The 16,176-nt window shown below is 47.8% G+C and overlaps 1 protein-coding gene across 3 annotated transcripts in view; it reads right to left on the bottom strand.

Annotated features, from left to right (window-relative positions):
• LOC147718175 (uncharacterized) overlaps positions 1-16,176 on the bottom strand; it is a 376,315-nt gene that overhangs the window by 60,974 nt on the left and 299,165 nt on the right. For all 3 annotated transcript variants that reach the window (XM_086919269.1, XM_086919267.1, XM_086919268.1), the window contains one exon: positions 5,376-5,551. In XM_086919269.1, the coding sequence (XP_086775395.1) occupies positions 5,376-5,551 (176 nt within the window). The remainder of the gene's footprint in view (positions 1-5,375; positions 5,552-16,176) is intronic.

The raw sequence follows: 16,176 nt of genomic DNA, 5'->3' as shown, positions 1-16,176 counted from the left end.
CAGGCAGTTAAGTTAGGTACTTTCACTTCTCCTACTTTCAGCCTTCCTTGTGGATTCCCTCAGGGTTCCTCGCTAAGTCCGACCCTTTTTAATATCTACGTTTCGGACTTAGCGAGGGTAATAAAAGCCTATAACATCAACCTAACAACATACGCCGACGATACCCAGTTAGTACTATCCATACATAGAAACGGACTCGAGGTTGCAGCAAACTTCAAGGACGGCATGAGGGCCATCAGCAGTTGGATGGCTTCCAACTGCTTGAAACTTAATTCATCTAAGACGGAGGTCATGCTTTTTGGAAGTATTCAGCCTCTGTGGTCCCCCTTATGGTGGCCGGAGGAAAAGGGAATTCCACCTCAACCAGTCAGTAAAGTCAGAAACCTGGGAGTAATATTTGATGATAAACTCCTTTTCCATCATCACGTGAACGCTGTAGTATCATCATCATTTAACATCTTAAGGAAAATAAAGAAACTTCTCCCATATCTTCCCACAACTACAGGAAAAACACTTATATCTACACTGGTGTTTTCACGTACTGACTACTGCAATGCCCTTTTCCTCAATGCACAAAAAAAGGTCATTTCCAAATTACAAATGGTACAAAACGCCTCTGCCAGAGTTCTACTGGGCATTTCAAAATCTAGCTCTGTTTCGTGTTACTTGGACCAATTGCACTGGCTTCCAGTCAGAAGTCGCACGAAGTTTAAGGCCCTCTGTATTGTCTACAAGGCAATAAACAATATGGGACCTAAATTCCTCAGAAGTTCCCTTAAGCCTCTGGCTACCCCCAGAACGCTTCGTTCCAACACAGCTCATCTGCTTCAGATACCCAGAACAAGGAAAGTTAACTGGGGAGACGGATGTTTCACCATAGCAGCTGCAAAACTATGGAACTCCCTTCCTTTTAATATAAAATCCAGTCCATCCCTGATCATTTTCAGAAAACAGCTAAAGACATGGCTGTTCTCTCAACGTTACGACTAATCATTATTCTTTCTAACCTTTACCTTGGAGATCCAACTACTGGTAGCAGCTCTTAGCCCTCAGCGCCGAGACACCTAAGGGTAATTGCAGCGCTTTAAAAATTGCATAAATAAATAAATAAAATAAATTACGGATGAGTAGTTGTGCTTAACAAACACCTGATTTGATTTGACAAAAGTTCAGAATTATTATTATTAATAAAGTTTAAAAAGTATTAACTATAGCGATGACACACTGATCACCCTCCAACAATGACGGATCCAAACTCTGACTAATGTAAGAAGACTAAAATCTGATACACAGTGAAAAAATGATGCCTTTACAGAAATTGGAATTAGACAAACCATGCATTTACATCAATGGAAAATATTGAAAGTTTACAATTTTATTTTTAAATGTTCAATGCAAAAAATGTACAAAAATGTTGGAATTGAATACACAGATATGTATTATTTTTATAATATAAACGCACAAAAGTAACGTGAATTATATGTATAAAAAAATTTAAAGTCTATGCATGAATTAATAATTGCAATGTAAAAAATGTGTGTTAAATAGAGGAACAATATGCACTGACCCCAGGACACTCCCCACGCCGCACGGCTCCACAGCTGCGAGCGCGTCTCTGCCCTCGGCGCCGCAGGTTCGCCCCTGGCCTCCGTGTCCCCCTGACGCTACCTTATCTTTTTTGTCCCGCTGTTGACTTGATCTGTGCTTTTTTTTCTGTAAATTAGGCGTTTTTTTGGTATCCTCGTATTTCTGTTGTACTTCTGCCCTCTGTTGTGCCCCCCCCGAACCCCGCTTCCAGCCGCTGCTCCCTCGCGGCCCGCCCCCTTTTCTTTGTGTACCCCCGCCCATTGGAGGCCCCGCTCCCGCCTCCCAGCTGCTCCTCCCTCACACTTCGCCTCATATGTAAGCCGCACCCAACGGGCGCGCTGCTGGAGCGCCGAAGCCGCGCCACAGGCAAGCCCGTCTACCCCCGTCCGCGCCTGGACCGCGCCCAGCGCCAGAACCCGTGGCCCTCGACGATGCCAGACCACCCGACGGACTTACGGCGCCGCCACCCTCCACGCACTCAACGCCGGCCGGAACCCCGCCTGCTACCGAGCCATCCCGAAACGCACCCACGGACCATTCACCTGCCAAGCCTGCAAATTCACCTGCCTCTGAACCTGCACCGCTCCCACCAAGCCAGGCACCAGCAACACTCACCTTAAGTGCATCATGCTCAACACCCGCTCCGTCCACAGACACGCTGTGGAACTCTGGAACCTCCTCGACAAAACATCACCAGACGTTGCCTTCCTCACAGAAACCTGGATGAACGCCTCCTCAGCCCCTGTCCTCGCCATAGCCATCCCGGATGGCTACAAGATCACCCGGAGGGACCGCGTCAACCAAACCGGAGGAGACATCGCCATCATCCACAGAAACACCATCCGAATCATGACCAACTCCGGCGACACCGTCAACGCCGCCGAGCATCTTCATTTCCAGATACACACCAACCCCAAGACCACCCTCAGAGGCACTCTCATCTACAGACCCCCGGGACCACGCACACAATTCAGCGAAGCCATCGCAGACTTTGTCAGCCAGCACGCCCTAACCTCCTCAGACTACTACATCCTCCTAGGGGACCTCAACTTCCACCTGGAGAACAACAATGACAGCAACACCGCCACCCTGCTGGACAACCTCGCCAACCTCGGACTCAAGCAACTGGTGAACACCCCCACCCACTATACCGGCCACACGCTAGACCCCGTCTTCTCCTCCAACGAGCACATCTCCTTCAGCCACTCCACCGCACTACACTGGAGAGATCACAGCTGCGTCTACTTCACCTTAACCACGACCCACCACCACCCGCAACAGTTTCCCCGCAGAAGCTGGAGCAATATCACCACCGACCAGCTCACCACATCCCTCAGCCAGAACCCCCCCCGCCAACACGACGGACCCCAACGAAGCAGCCCGCCACCAACTGCGCCGACGACCTCGCACCACTGAAGAACTCTCCCAGCAGACCCGGCAGCAAGAAAGCCTCGTGGTTCACCAACGACCTCAAAAACTCCAAGAAAAACTGCTGCACCCTTGAGAAAGCCTGGCGCCACGACCAGACAGCAGAAAACATGACAGCCCTCAAGAACGCCACCCGCAAACACCACCAGCTGATCCGCACCACCAAAAGGACAACATTCAGAGAACGAGTGGACAGCAACACCCACAACAGCAAAGAACTCTTCAACATTGTTAAAGAGCTCTCCAACCCCAGCGCCTGCAACAACGACATCACACCCTCGCAAGACCTCTGCGACTCACTCGCCTCTTTTTCACCGCAAGATCGCTGACATACACAACAGCTTCGGCGCACAGACCACGCACTCAACCACCGAACCAACGACCCCCACCACCACCCTCTGCGCCTGGACCTCGGTCAGCACCGAAGACACCACCCGCATGATGAACACCATCCACTCCAGCTCTCCAACCGACACCTGTCCACACCACATCTTTAACAAAGCCGACTCCATCATTGCACACCAACTCCGGGACATAATTAACAGCTCCTTCGCATCCGCCACCTTCCCGGAGAACTGGAAACATGCAGAGCTGAGCGCCCTCCTGAGGAAACCCACCGCGGACCCCACGGACCTCAAGAACTTCCGCCCCATCTCGCTTCTCCCTTTTCCTGCCAAAGTCATCGAGAAGACCGTCAACAAACAACTCTCCGCCTTACTCGAGACAAACAAATCCCTCGACCCCTCGCAGTCCGGTTTCCGAGCAAACCACAGCACCGAGACCGCACTCATCGCAGCTACCGACGACATCAGGTCCCTGCTCGACAACGAGGAAACAGCTGCCCTCATCCTCCTGGACCTCTCGGCAGCCTTCGACACCGTATGCCACCGCACCCTGATACAGCGCCTCAGCAACACTGGCATTCAAGGATCGGCCTTGAAGTGGATCATCTCGTTCCTCGCCGGAAGAACCCTGAGAGTCCGCCTCCCCCTGTTCAGCTCCATGGCCACCGAAGTCATCTGCGGCGTTCCGCAAGGATCCTCGCTCACCCTCTTCATCGTCTACATGAGCCCTCTCGCAGCCATCGCACGCCAACACAACCTCAGCATCATCTCCTACGCGGACGACACCCAGCTGATCCTCTCCCTCACCAATGACCCCACCACCGCCAGAACCAGCCTCCCGGAAGGAATGAAAGACGTCGCGGAATGGATGAAGCTCAGCCGTCTGAAACTGAACTCAGACAAGACGGAAGTCCTCATCCTGGGACCATCCCCCTCCACCTGGGACGACTCCTGATGGCCCCCGGCCCTGGGCACCACCCCCAAGCCAACGGACCACGCACGCAACCTGGGCTTCATCCTGGACTCCTTACTCACAATGACCAAGTAAGCCAATGCCGTCTCATCATCCTGCTTCAACACCCTGCGCATGCTCCGAAAGATCTTCTGGTGGATCCCCACCGAAACCAGGTAGACGGTCACTCAGGCCCTCGTCACCAGCCGTCTGGACTACGGGAACACCCTCTACGCTGGAACCACAGCCAAACTCCAGAAAAGACTCCAGCGCATACAGAACGCCTTGGCACGACTCATCCTGGACATCCCCGTCACAGCCACATCTCTGCCCATCTGAAAGACCTGCCCTGGCTCCCCGTCAGCAAGAGGATCACGTTCAGACTCCTCACCCACGCACACAAGCCTCTCCACGACATGGGCCCCAAATACCTCAACAGCCGCCTCACATTCTACACACCCACCCGCCAGCTCCGATCCGTCAGCCTCGCCCTCGCCTCCGTCCCACGAATTCGCAAAGCCACCGCCGGAGGAAGATTCTTCTCCTACCTGGCGGCCAAGACATAGAACTCACTCCCCACCCACCCACGGCTGACCCAGGATCATCTCTCCTTCAGGAAACAACTCAAGACTTGGCTGTTCGAGCAGTAGAGACTCCTCCCCCCCTCCCAGCGCCTTGAGACCCTAGCGGGTGAGTAGCGTGCTTTACAAATTTCATTTATTGATTGATTGATTGATGAAAATTAAACAGCGTTAATACATTGTGTAAAAATATAACGTTTTAATTTTTTATACATTATAAAAAGTAAATATTATTAATGTTATTACTAAACAACAAATATTTTCAACACATTTAGAGTTCTTACCTATATGTTTTTGACATGTTCAAACATATTTCATAATACGAAAAATTTATAAAAATATTCAAAAATAAACAACACTTGAAAAACAGAAGACAATTTTGATTTTTTTTTATATCAGTAAAATAAAAATTGTGCATCGTATTTACTCGAAATATTACATCAGAAATATATACAGTTGTCTTTTTAAGCTTCATGGCCTTACCAGTTCTTCCTGGCTATTGATTAGAGCCAGGGAGGCGTTGTAGAAGGAGCAGAAGAGCTGGCTGTCATCCCAATGTTCCCTTTTCTTCGAAAAGTAGTAACATTTTCTTCCATTATACAGCCAGTCCTCGGGACACGGCTGTAAACGCATTATTACACCACATGATGCACATTTTCCTACATGCAAAAACGTTTAATTACACTCATTACAACCGCACCACCATTAGTTACTGTTCCCCTCACTCTTTGCTGGCACATTAACACAAACAATGGCACACCACACAACCCTCCACATTCTTCTAATGCAGGATTTTACCCATTATGAATTTGAAATAACGTTATTAGTTTCAATATTTAACATAAAACAGAAGCTGCAAGTCCACAGAAAAAGGTTGTCAAGCAAACACATTTAATAAATAGATGATAAACAATAGATTCAAATTTAGCTTTCAAAAGATACATATAATGGGTAATAAAAAATAATTTAACAATTTAGCTTTAACATTATTTTCCCCAGAATGAAGACATAAATGTGAACAAGACTTACAAAGTTACACATGGATATAGCCATATTTACGAGTCTGAAACTCCTTTTCTAATTCCGAAAAAGTTGGGTTTAGGTGTGTACATGCATTGACTCACATACATATTTTGATGTACCTAAATCTACTCCCATGTGTGGCTAGTTGGCAGGGATGGGGGATATCCAGGGCCAAAAGTATATGTGAGATTGTGACCACTTTCAATTACAAACTACTCTCTGATCCCCACCTACCATGAAGCTCAGAAATGTATTAATGACAAGCACACAACGCAATTTTGTGTGTTTTGGGGAGGAATGGATTTCTGAAGAAGAAAAATGATTCCTGTAAACCAAAAACTTTGAAAACTCACTAAAACTCATGGAAAGGGGCGACCATTCGGTCCCCCCGAACGTATGGTGGAGTACCACGATCCCCCCGGGAAGACATCTTGGGCGGGAGGCGTGCCTCGGCTGGTATGCCCGAAGCGGCGTAGCCGGGGCGCGACTTTTTCCCGCCCTGGAGTGGGCTGGCCTAGACACTGACGCGGCCGGCCACGCCCTGGAGGCAGGCCGGGGCGGGTTTACGCCCGCCCTGAAGACGGATATAAGGAGCAACAAGCCAGGAAAGCATCCTCTTGTTCCTGTGCTCTGAAGCTGCACCTCCTCGCTGCACGTGAGCTCGAGACGGAACGAAGAGCAATTTTGAGCGTTGTAATCTTTTTGTTTGTTTGCAGATACTCGGTTTGGAGAATGCCCAAGAAGGCGGGAAAGCGAATGACTACCGAACAGATGCTGCGTGTTCTTATGAAAGAGGTGACCGACCTAAAGAGGCGAATGGCGGATAAAGATGAGGAAGGGGGACCGAAACGCCCTTTGGCAGGAGCAGCTCCGGGAGGAAAGGGCAAGAGGCCCAGAAGGGGAGAAGCACCCTGTACCCCACTCGAGAAACCAACTCCGTTGCCGGAAGAGGGGAATCCGATTCCCGTGGTGGTCACCCCCGTGTCCGGGGAGGATATGCCGCCCGAGCTGGCAGCACAAGTAGCAGCGTGGTTGGGTAAAGGTAGCAAGGGCGCCACGGCTGACGACGCGCAGGTATTGATGAAGCAACTGCGTGAAACAAGGGAAGCGGCTGCGGCAGTAGTGAAGCCACCTGGAGCAGGTCCAGTCGCAGATACAGCTTCCGGTTCAGGTAAGCGGCCATTGCCGATTGCAAGGGATGAGTCTGCACCCTCTCGAAGGGAAAAGTTGGGTCAGCATGTCCCTCTGGCTATTAAAGAGAAGATATGGGCAGATGAGTATATAAACATCTTCTCGTTGCTTACCGATCATTATGAGATGGAGCATGTTAAGAGCCAGAAGGAGCTCATGCATCCGAGTGTTTGGCGCGCAAAGATGGCCGCCTTTAAGGTAAACGAAAACATTGGCACTTGGGGCAGAGCATGGGGGATTTTTACATCCATCATGGGTGAACGTAGGCCCGAATTGTCTGTCCGAATTGCCGATTTATCAGACACGGATCATGGGGTACTCTATTTCACACGAAGGCAATCAATGGTTTTGTTACGATAATATTTTCAGAAAAGCGAAGGAACATGATAAAAACTTAACTTGGGATTGTTATGATTCTGTATCTTGGTCCAAAATGGAAGATAATGGTATGTTGAAGTTGCCGTTGGTAGGGAGTAGCGTGGGTGAATCCTCCCGCCAATATGCTGGGACGCCCTTTCGATCAGGTACGAGTTACGACAACCACTCGAGGCCGAGCGGCAACACAGGTAAAAGGGGGATTTGTTGGAACTTTAACAGGGGGAAATGTACGAGGCCCCAAGGGTCTTGCAAATTTAGGCACGAATGTGGTGGGTGTGGGCAAGCATCCCATCCTGAGTCCATGTGCAGAGCCAAAACGGGTGATAACGGGGGTAGAGGAGGCGCCAAACAGGTCTGATATAGTCCGAGGGGCGCCTTTACCTACTCCGATTGATACCATGGCAATGATTCCCTGGCTCAGCGAATACCCGGATCACGCTTCCGCTGGGGTGTTGCGGAACGGGTTTTCATATGGTTTCCGCATTCCTGTGGGGGAGTTTCAGGGTATAGCGAAATGTAAAAACCAAATTTCGGTATTGCAACATACGTCCGTGGTACAGGAAAAGATCGGGAAAGAGGTTACTCGAGGTCGAGTTGCCGGTCCATTTAATGTGCCACCAGTTGCTAACTTTGTTTGTTCACCTTTAGGGGTGGTCCCCAAGAAGGACCCGGGTGAGTTTCGGTTGATACATAATCTATCAGCCCCACGTGGTCGTTCCGTAAATGATGCGATAGACCCGGAAGTATGTTCGGTGCGGTACGCATCCTTCGATGAGGCCGTAGCCATATTGAATCGCCTGGGGCCCGGCGCGCTGATGGCAAAATCTGATATCGAGTCAGCGTTCCGGTTGCTCCCGGTACATCCAGATGACCAGCGTCTTCTTGGTTTCATGTTTCAGGGTCACTATTACATGGATCGGTGTATGCCGATGGGGTGCTCTATATCTTGTGCCTATTTTGAAAAGTTCAGTTGTTTTCTGCAATGGGTCTTCACAAAGAAGACGGGGTTTCGACATGTTATGCATTATCTCGATGACTTTTTGTTTCTGGGGGCAGCCGGGGATCCGGCATGTGGACAGGCCTTGACTGAATTTCGTGTCTTGATGGAAGAGTTTGGCGTGCCATTGGCACCAGGTAAGACGGTGGGTCCCTCGACTTGCCTCGAGTTTCTGGGGATCGAGCTCGACTCTGAGGAAGGTTGTTTTCGTTTACCAGATGATAAAGTGTTAAAGTTCAGGGCATCCCTGCAAACGTGTATAAATGAGTCTAAGGTTAAGCTACATCAATTACAACAATTGGTGGGACAGTTGAATTTTGCCCTAAGAGTAATACCGATGGCCCGCCCCTTCTCCCGCTCGATCGCTCAAGCCATGGTCGGCCTGAAGGAGGGTCATCATCGCACGAGGCTCTCGGCTGAGGTTCGCCAGGACATGCGCATTTGGTTGGCATTTCTGGCGGAGTTCAATGGTCGAATTGTCTGGAATAAACCAGCGGTGTCCTCCGAAGAGCTGGGGCTGTGGACAGATTCGGCTGGGAGCATTGGTTTTGGTGCCATATTCGGCACACAATGGTCGGCCCAAAAATGGCCGTTAGGGTGGCATGAGTGTGGGCTGACCAGTAACATTGCCTTTCTTGAACTTTTTCCCATTTTGGTGGCCCTGAAAACTTGGCCTGAGGGATTCAGAGATCACTCTGTGGTGTTTTGGTCCGATAACATGACCGTGGTTGAGTGTATCAATAGCCAGGCAGCACGATGCAAATGGATGCTGAGATTGCTCAAAGAAATTGTGTTATTGTGTTTACAATTAAACGTGTTATTTAGGGCAAGACATGTGCCGGGGGTAATGAATCAGGCGGCTGATGCACTTTCTCGTTTTCGTATGCAGGCCTTCTGGGGTTTTCTGCCCACAGCGGACCCGGTGGCGGCACCCTTTCCCGAAGCTCTCTGGTCTCTCGGTGCCCCGAACTACAGAACCTCGTGGGAGAGAGTTTAGCACCCCGGACAAGGAAGGCATATGAAGGGGCGTTCCGAGCCTATTGGGCCTTTTTGGGGACTGCTAGGGGAGAGCTTTGGGGACAGGAAGAGCTAGTAGTAACATATCTGCTGTCTTTACATCAGGCAGGCAAATCAGTGGCTACGGCCCAGAGGCATCGGGCCGCCATTTCCTTCATGGCAAGGGCTCATGGGATCCAGGACCCGACTGCGTCTTTTATTGTGCAAAAAGCGCTACGTGGGTGGCAACGCCTTGAGGGTCGCAGAGTAGATGAAAGGCGCCCGATAGGTCTGGATAGGTTGGCCCTGTTATTATCCATACTCCCTGCAACGTGTTCATCCCGATATGAAACAGTGTTATTCCGAGCCGCTTTTACGCTGGCATTCCATGGGGCTATGCGGGTAAGCGAACTAGTGGCAAGGAACAAGCAGGATGTGATGGGGGGACTGTGCCGAGAGCACGTCCAGGTCAGAGGGGGGACAATGACTGTCTCGTTCGTCAGGTCCAAGACCGATCAGGGTGCGATGGGTGACTGCATAATTATACAAGGGATTCCCGGGTCCTCCATGTGCCCGGTGAGTTGTGTAGAGGAGTATTTAGCACAAAGGGTGGCATCATGGGGGGGGACTTTGTTGAGACACGCTGACGCCACCCCACTGACGAGGTTTCAGTTTCAGCGGGTGCTTGCGATGTCGATTGCCGCTGCGGGCTTGAACCCGGGCGAGTTTGGGACCCATTCCTTTCGGATAGGGGCTGCTACAGAGGCTACAGCCAGGGGTCTGAATGTCGAACAAGTTAAACGTGTGGGGCGCTGGTCCTCCAACTGTTATAAAAGGTATGTGCGGTTGCACATGTTGTGAAGCTGTAATGATGTACTCACGCTTCTTGTGTTTGTTTGGTTTCAGTTGCGCAAGCCTGCGAGGCGGGGCGGACTATGCAGTCGACCCAACACCGGGCCAGCGGTCAGACATCACCGGCTGTGAAAGAGGAGGTGTGGGTCGTGGGCCACTCATACGTGAGGCGTGCCGCGGACGTATTCAAAGCAGGTGATATGATTCACGTGGCTGGGGAATACGGGTACAGGGTGTCCTTCTACGGAAGGGGCGGACTTTGTATTGACCAGTTTCGATCATTTTTTGAGGGTTTGCTAGGGCGGACGAGGTCACCGCCGTCTATAGTCATAGTACATCTTGGGGGCAATGATTTGGTCACCACTGGTAGACGACTTCTTCTTGAGGCGATGCTTTCCACTGTAAGTTGGCTGGCGAGGAGAGTTCCAGGGTGCACGATTGCATGGTCTCATATGATCCCACGAAAAGTTTGGCGGGGGGCTATTTCTGTTTCTGCTCTGAATCATTCAGTAAGGAAAATCAATAACAAAGTGAGTAGATTGTTCCGTTCCAATACATTGCATTCGATTTCGCATGGTTGTATTACTAGTGACAGTATGTATTTGGGGGATGGTGTTCACTTGTCCCGGGTGGGGAACGAGTTACTCATAGGAGACTTGATGGCTTGGCTGAAGACTTTAAGACATGACCTTTAGGTAGGAGTTTTGTGGGGGGTCCGGATAGCCGGTCAACTATCCGGCCTGTGGCGGTAAGGTCATGATCGGTGAGCACTAATTGGAAGATCCCTATGAGTGGGCGTCACCCATTACGGATGGGAGCGCTCGAGGGAGGTGGCCATTGGCCCCTCAACGGGGAGGCGGTCCCTTCTAAGGATGGGCCGCCGCAAGGAAAGGAAAGGCGGTCAAGGCCCCTTCCTGGGTAGGAGGGGCTACAGCCCTCTCCTGGGGAATTTCCCGGGGCCAGGACATCTGCGACGGCAGATGTGGTAAGTTGTGTGGGGTTTGGGGAGGGGTCTACGCTACCTTCTAGATACCTCACACGAGTCCTCGGACGACCTTTAAGTGGCGTCGAGTTTAGTGGGGCCCCCGTCAAGTCAAGGGAAATTGGTAGTTGCACTTGAGGTACACCTCTGTGCGGTCGCCCCTCACAAGTGAGGGGGATATTTCTGGTTTAGGGATCTTGACACCGGTTACGACCTTGCCGTTGGCCCTTAAACGTTAGGATGTACAATTTCAAAGTGCAAGTTAATATTTTGTAGGATGTTAGTTCGGCTAGGAGAACCTTTGTATTAGAGAGTATGTTAAGGTTAGCCAAACATCGCAATGTGGTAATGAAATTGTACATAATATGAAACTGTTATTTTAATGTTTTAATTTTGTTTCATATTTTAATAAATACGGCCGGGAGGGTCACTCCCTCCCGTCTTCCAAAAGTTCAGAACTGATTCCGGTTTCCCATCCTTGGGGATTGTGTTGAGAGGGGGTGGCGGGTATCTCAGCCATACTATGTGTACATCACAAAAAAACTAATGTTCAGAAACTTTTGTGAATTCAGAAAAAGAGTTATTTTGCCTCTGTGCAGTGTGCTTAAACCAGGTTATCCTTTATAGCATTGTAAATCTCTGGGTGCAGATGAACTCATTTTTGAGAACTGGGTCCTCGTCTACGAACATGTTATGTGTTCACCGAGCTGACTCTCACAACAGGAGTATTTACAACAAGGAGGGCACCAGCTTGCTTTGGCTGTTGTCCCCTGCATGCCCCTCACGCTGAATGCACAATATCCCAAGAAAGTATAGCTGTCCAAAAAAAGGAAGCTTCTCTGATTAAACCCCTTTTTGCCTTGCCCTGGTCAAGCAGCAACCACAATTCTAGTCAGGGTAAGAGGTAGGCAAACCCTAAATTAAACTGTAAAAACAATAATTGATGGACAGAATGCAGAACAATGTCATATATTCACCCCAGTGCAGAGATCTGGGCCTAAATCCATCGGTTTTATTTGCACTCCACACCACCCCAGTTCAGACATGGCCATGTGCAAATCAGCCTTGACCCTGTGCCTCATGGGAACAGTCCAGAGGACCCTAGTAATTTAGGGATCAACGGAATGATAGACATATACTAGATAGTATATATGACTTCTGTCCAGCCGGACAGAGTTTTTTTTATTTTTCAATTTTTCAGGTTAAGAGTGTAAATATAATATTTATACAAAAGTGGGCACAGCCTGTGACCCACAAAGGACAAGACAAAACGTATGACAAAACAAGTATGTAAAAGCACACAAAAGCGGTCTGTACTATTAATCTGTTTTACAGACTAGAATTAAATCGTAGCAACCCATTGTTTTACACAGTACGTGAATTCAAACAAACATATGGTGCAATAAGGTCGACGGCGTTTCGATGCAATTACTGAATACATGCATCATCATCAGGACAAAAACTGGTGTGTCAAGTTTGTCTAGAGAGTTTTTTTACAATTTCATTACCCCTATGGCAATTTACATAATGTTGAATTAACATTTAAAGAAAAAAGGGGAAGAAATGGGAGAAAAACATAAACAGAGAAATAATCATTAGAAGTTGACTAGGCATAAGTACATTTAGAGATATGCCTAACTAAAAATTTCTTTTTGTTTGAGGGACAGTTCTACGAACAAGTCCGTGGTACATCTATGGGGGCTATTTTTGCCCCCAACCTGGCTATTTTGTATATGGACCATATTGAGAATCATGCCATCCTGGACGCATCAAACCCCTTCCACAGTGGCATAGCCCTGTGGAAGAGGTATATTGATGACATCTTCATGATCTGGTCAGACTCAGAGACCTCTCTAAATCAATTCACTCACTGGCTTAACAACAACAGTGGTGGACTTAAGTACACCATGTCCACCAGCAAGGAATCCTTGCCCTTTCTTGATATTGAAATAAAACACTCCGAAGGACGATTAATAACAAGTCTTCATCGAAAACCAACGGAAAGGAATACTTTACTAAACTATAAAAGTCACCACCCTCGTGCCCTCAAACACTCTCTACCCTATTCACAGTTCCTCCGTATACGGAGGAATTGCTATTATAAACAGGACTATTTTGCAGAAGCAAAAACGTTGAGTCAAAAATTGAGACATAGAGGCTACCCACGCAAACTGGTACGTCGGGCATTGAAAAGAGCCTGGTATTGCCCCAGGGACACTCTACTAGAACCCCACCCTAAGAATGTTGATGAGAAAATTACTTGTGTGACCACATTCTCGCCCGCATCTAATGCCATAAAGAAGAGTATCCTAAAGCATTGGCCAGTCCTAAATGCAGGTATACTTAACTTAGACCGACCCATGTTTGCGTTCAAGAGAGCTAAAAACATAAAAGATCATCTGGTTTGTGCTTCACTTCCTCAATCTGACACCAGAAATACTCTAAATGACATGTGGAACTTGCCTACTCTGAAAGGCCATGCCAAATGTGGTCAATGTATCTCTTGTGAAACAACCATAGAAGGCAAAATATTCACCTATGGCACAATCAAATATACGAGACATCACTTTACAAACTGCAATTCACAAAATGTAGTGTATGCAATTTTTTGTCCTTGCATGATGATATATATAGGACAGACCAGCCAGAAGATCAAGCTGCGAATGGGACAACATCGAAGTCGAATCCGCTGTCAAACTGCAAATGCACCACTGGTAGAACATTTCAAGGAAAAAGGGCATTCTGAAAACGACTTTACATGGACTGTAATTACACAGGTCAAGGCTCCCCCAAGAGGAGTAGACATTTCGCAAATCTTAAACAAGGAGGAGCTGCACTGGATCCTGAGAACAGACAGCATACGAAAGGGGCTCAACAGAGTTGAGGATTGGACCTCTTTGCTTTAACATAACTTTTCGGTTCTAGCCTTACTGAGCCAGTATTTCTGTAAATATGTCCTTGTCACAAAATGTATATTAAGATATAATTTTAGATGGTCACTGAGCACTTTACTTCACTTGGGTCACTTCGCCTTCACAACTCTAAGATGGCCGTCATAATCACTAGTCCGTCTTCACTTTCACCATCAGTTTTTTAACTTCGATTAATAATGGTTGCATAATTGACACCATTGACCTTGCCGGCCCCGCTGAGCCGTTATCCGCCCCGCACATTAAATGCATACTGATTGTATATTGGAATCATGTTCAGCACCGAGCATATTGACCACTTCAAGATGGCCGCCAAAGTCGAGGGACTATTAGTTTTAGTCCTCCCTTTATTATAACCACTTGGTTCCTCCAGCGTCCAGGAAGCGATCCCCGCCAGAACCCACCTGTCCTGCAATCAAGCAAAGCCCGAACTGTACGAAATGCTCGCGCTCTCCCAGAAATCGTAGCCGGGATGGCCCCCTTCACGCCCTAACCTATGCTTTCCCTCTGCCTCCCCAGAAACCCTATTATGGATTACAGAATCGCCGAGAACACGAGCACTGCTCTATTACTCCAAGTAAGTTCGGCAAAGGTTTCCAGGAACTCCGCCTTGGTTGCAATTCCCTCGGCTAATTTTGGTATTTCCTTCCCCTTAGTTCCCAGTATAAAATTACCGGCGAAGGCGATGTGAGCAGACATTACCATAATCTCTCACACGCGGGCACAATTTGACAGATAGCTTTTGGCTCTCCACAGCTTTTAACCGCTATGACAGTACAAGTACCCCCAGGATTGCTATTATGCTTACAGAAGGTAATACTTAAGAATAACCCTTTGGTCATCGGGTTTGTCTAAATGAATCACATTGCGCAGAAGTTCAATCACGAGTCCGTTCACTGCGCCGTTTTTTCATGAAACATTGACAATCACTGCGAGTCGCCACTAGCCCATTATGCCAGATCACAAGCATGTATAAAACTAAATGCGCCGAATATCACATGTTCCTCTCTTTGCATGTGCCAATAACTTGTTGTTCTTCCGTTTTTAAATGAATCACATTGCGCTGAAAGTCAATCACGAGCCCTTTCACTGCGCCGTTTTCTCATGAAATATGGACAATCAGTGCAAATCGCCACTTGTCTATTATGCCAGATCCCAAGCATGTGCAAAACTGAATGCGTCAAATATCGCATGTCCCTCTCTTTGCATGTGTCAAATCTAATGCGTCAAAACATAATGTAACAAACTGGAATTTGTCACTATTTTCTCACTGAATGGTCACAAGCATGTGCCAAGAACTCACACAGTCTATACCTGATCAATTTATAGTATTTACCACTTCGCCACAGCACTGAGAACTTTGCTGGTAGATTATGTGGACTGCAAAATGTACTTATGCCTAGTCAACTTCTAATGATTATTTCTCTGTTTATGTTTTTCTCCCATTTCTTCCCCTTTTTTCTTTAAATGTTAATTCAACATTATGTAAATTGCCATAGGGGTAATGAAATTGTAAAAAAACTCTAGACAAACTTGACACACCAGTTTTTGTCCTGATGATGATGCATGTATTCAGTAATTGCATCGAAACGCCGTCGACCTTATTGCACCATATGTTTGTTTGAATTCACGTACTGTGTAAAACAATGGGTTGCTACAATTTAATTCTAGTCTGTAAAACAGATTAATAGTACAGACCGCTTTTGTGTGCTTTTACATAATTGTTTTGTCATACGTTTTGTCTTGTCCTTTGTGGGTCACAGGCTGTGCCCACTTTTGTATAAATATTATATTTACACTCTTAACCTGAAAAATTGAAAAATAAAAAAAACTCTGTCCGGCTGGACAGAAGTCATATATACTATCTAGTATATGTCTATCATTCCGTTGATCCCTAAATTACTAGGGTCCTCTGTTCTGTAAAATATACTACTG

This window comes from Lissotriton vulgaris, chromosome 4_2, assembly GCF_964263255.1.
Source record: "Lissotriton vulgaris chromosome 4_2, aLisVul1.2, whole genome shotgun sequence".
Lineage (NCBI taxonomy): Eukaryota > Metazoa > Chordata > Amphibia > Caudata > Salamandridae > Lissotriton > Lissotriton vulgaris.
Note: the sequence above shows the minus strand (reverse complement) of the source record. Positions and strands in the feature narration are given on the sequence as shown.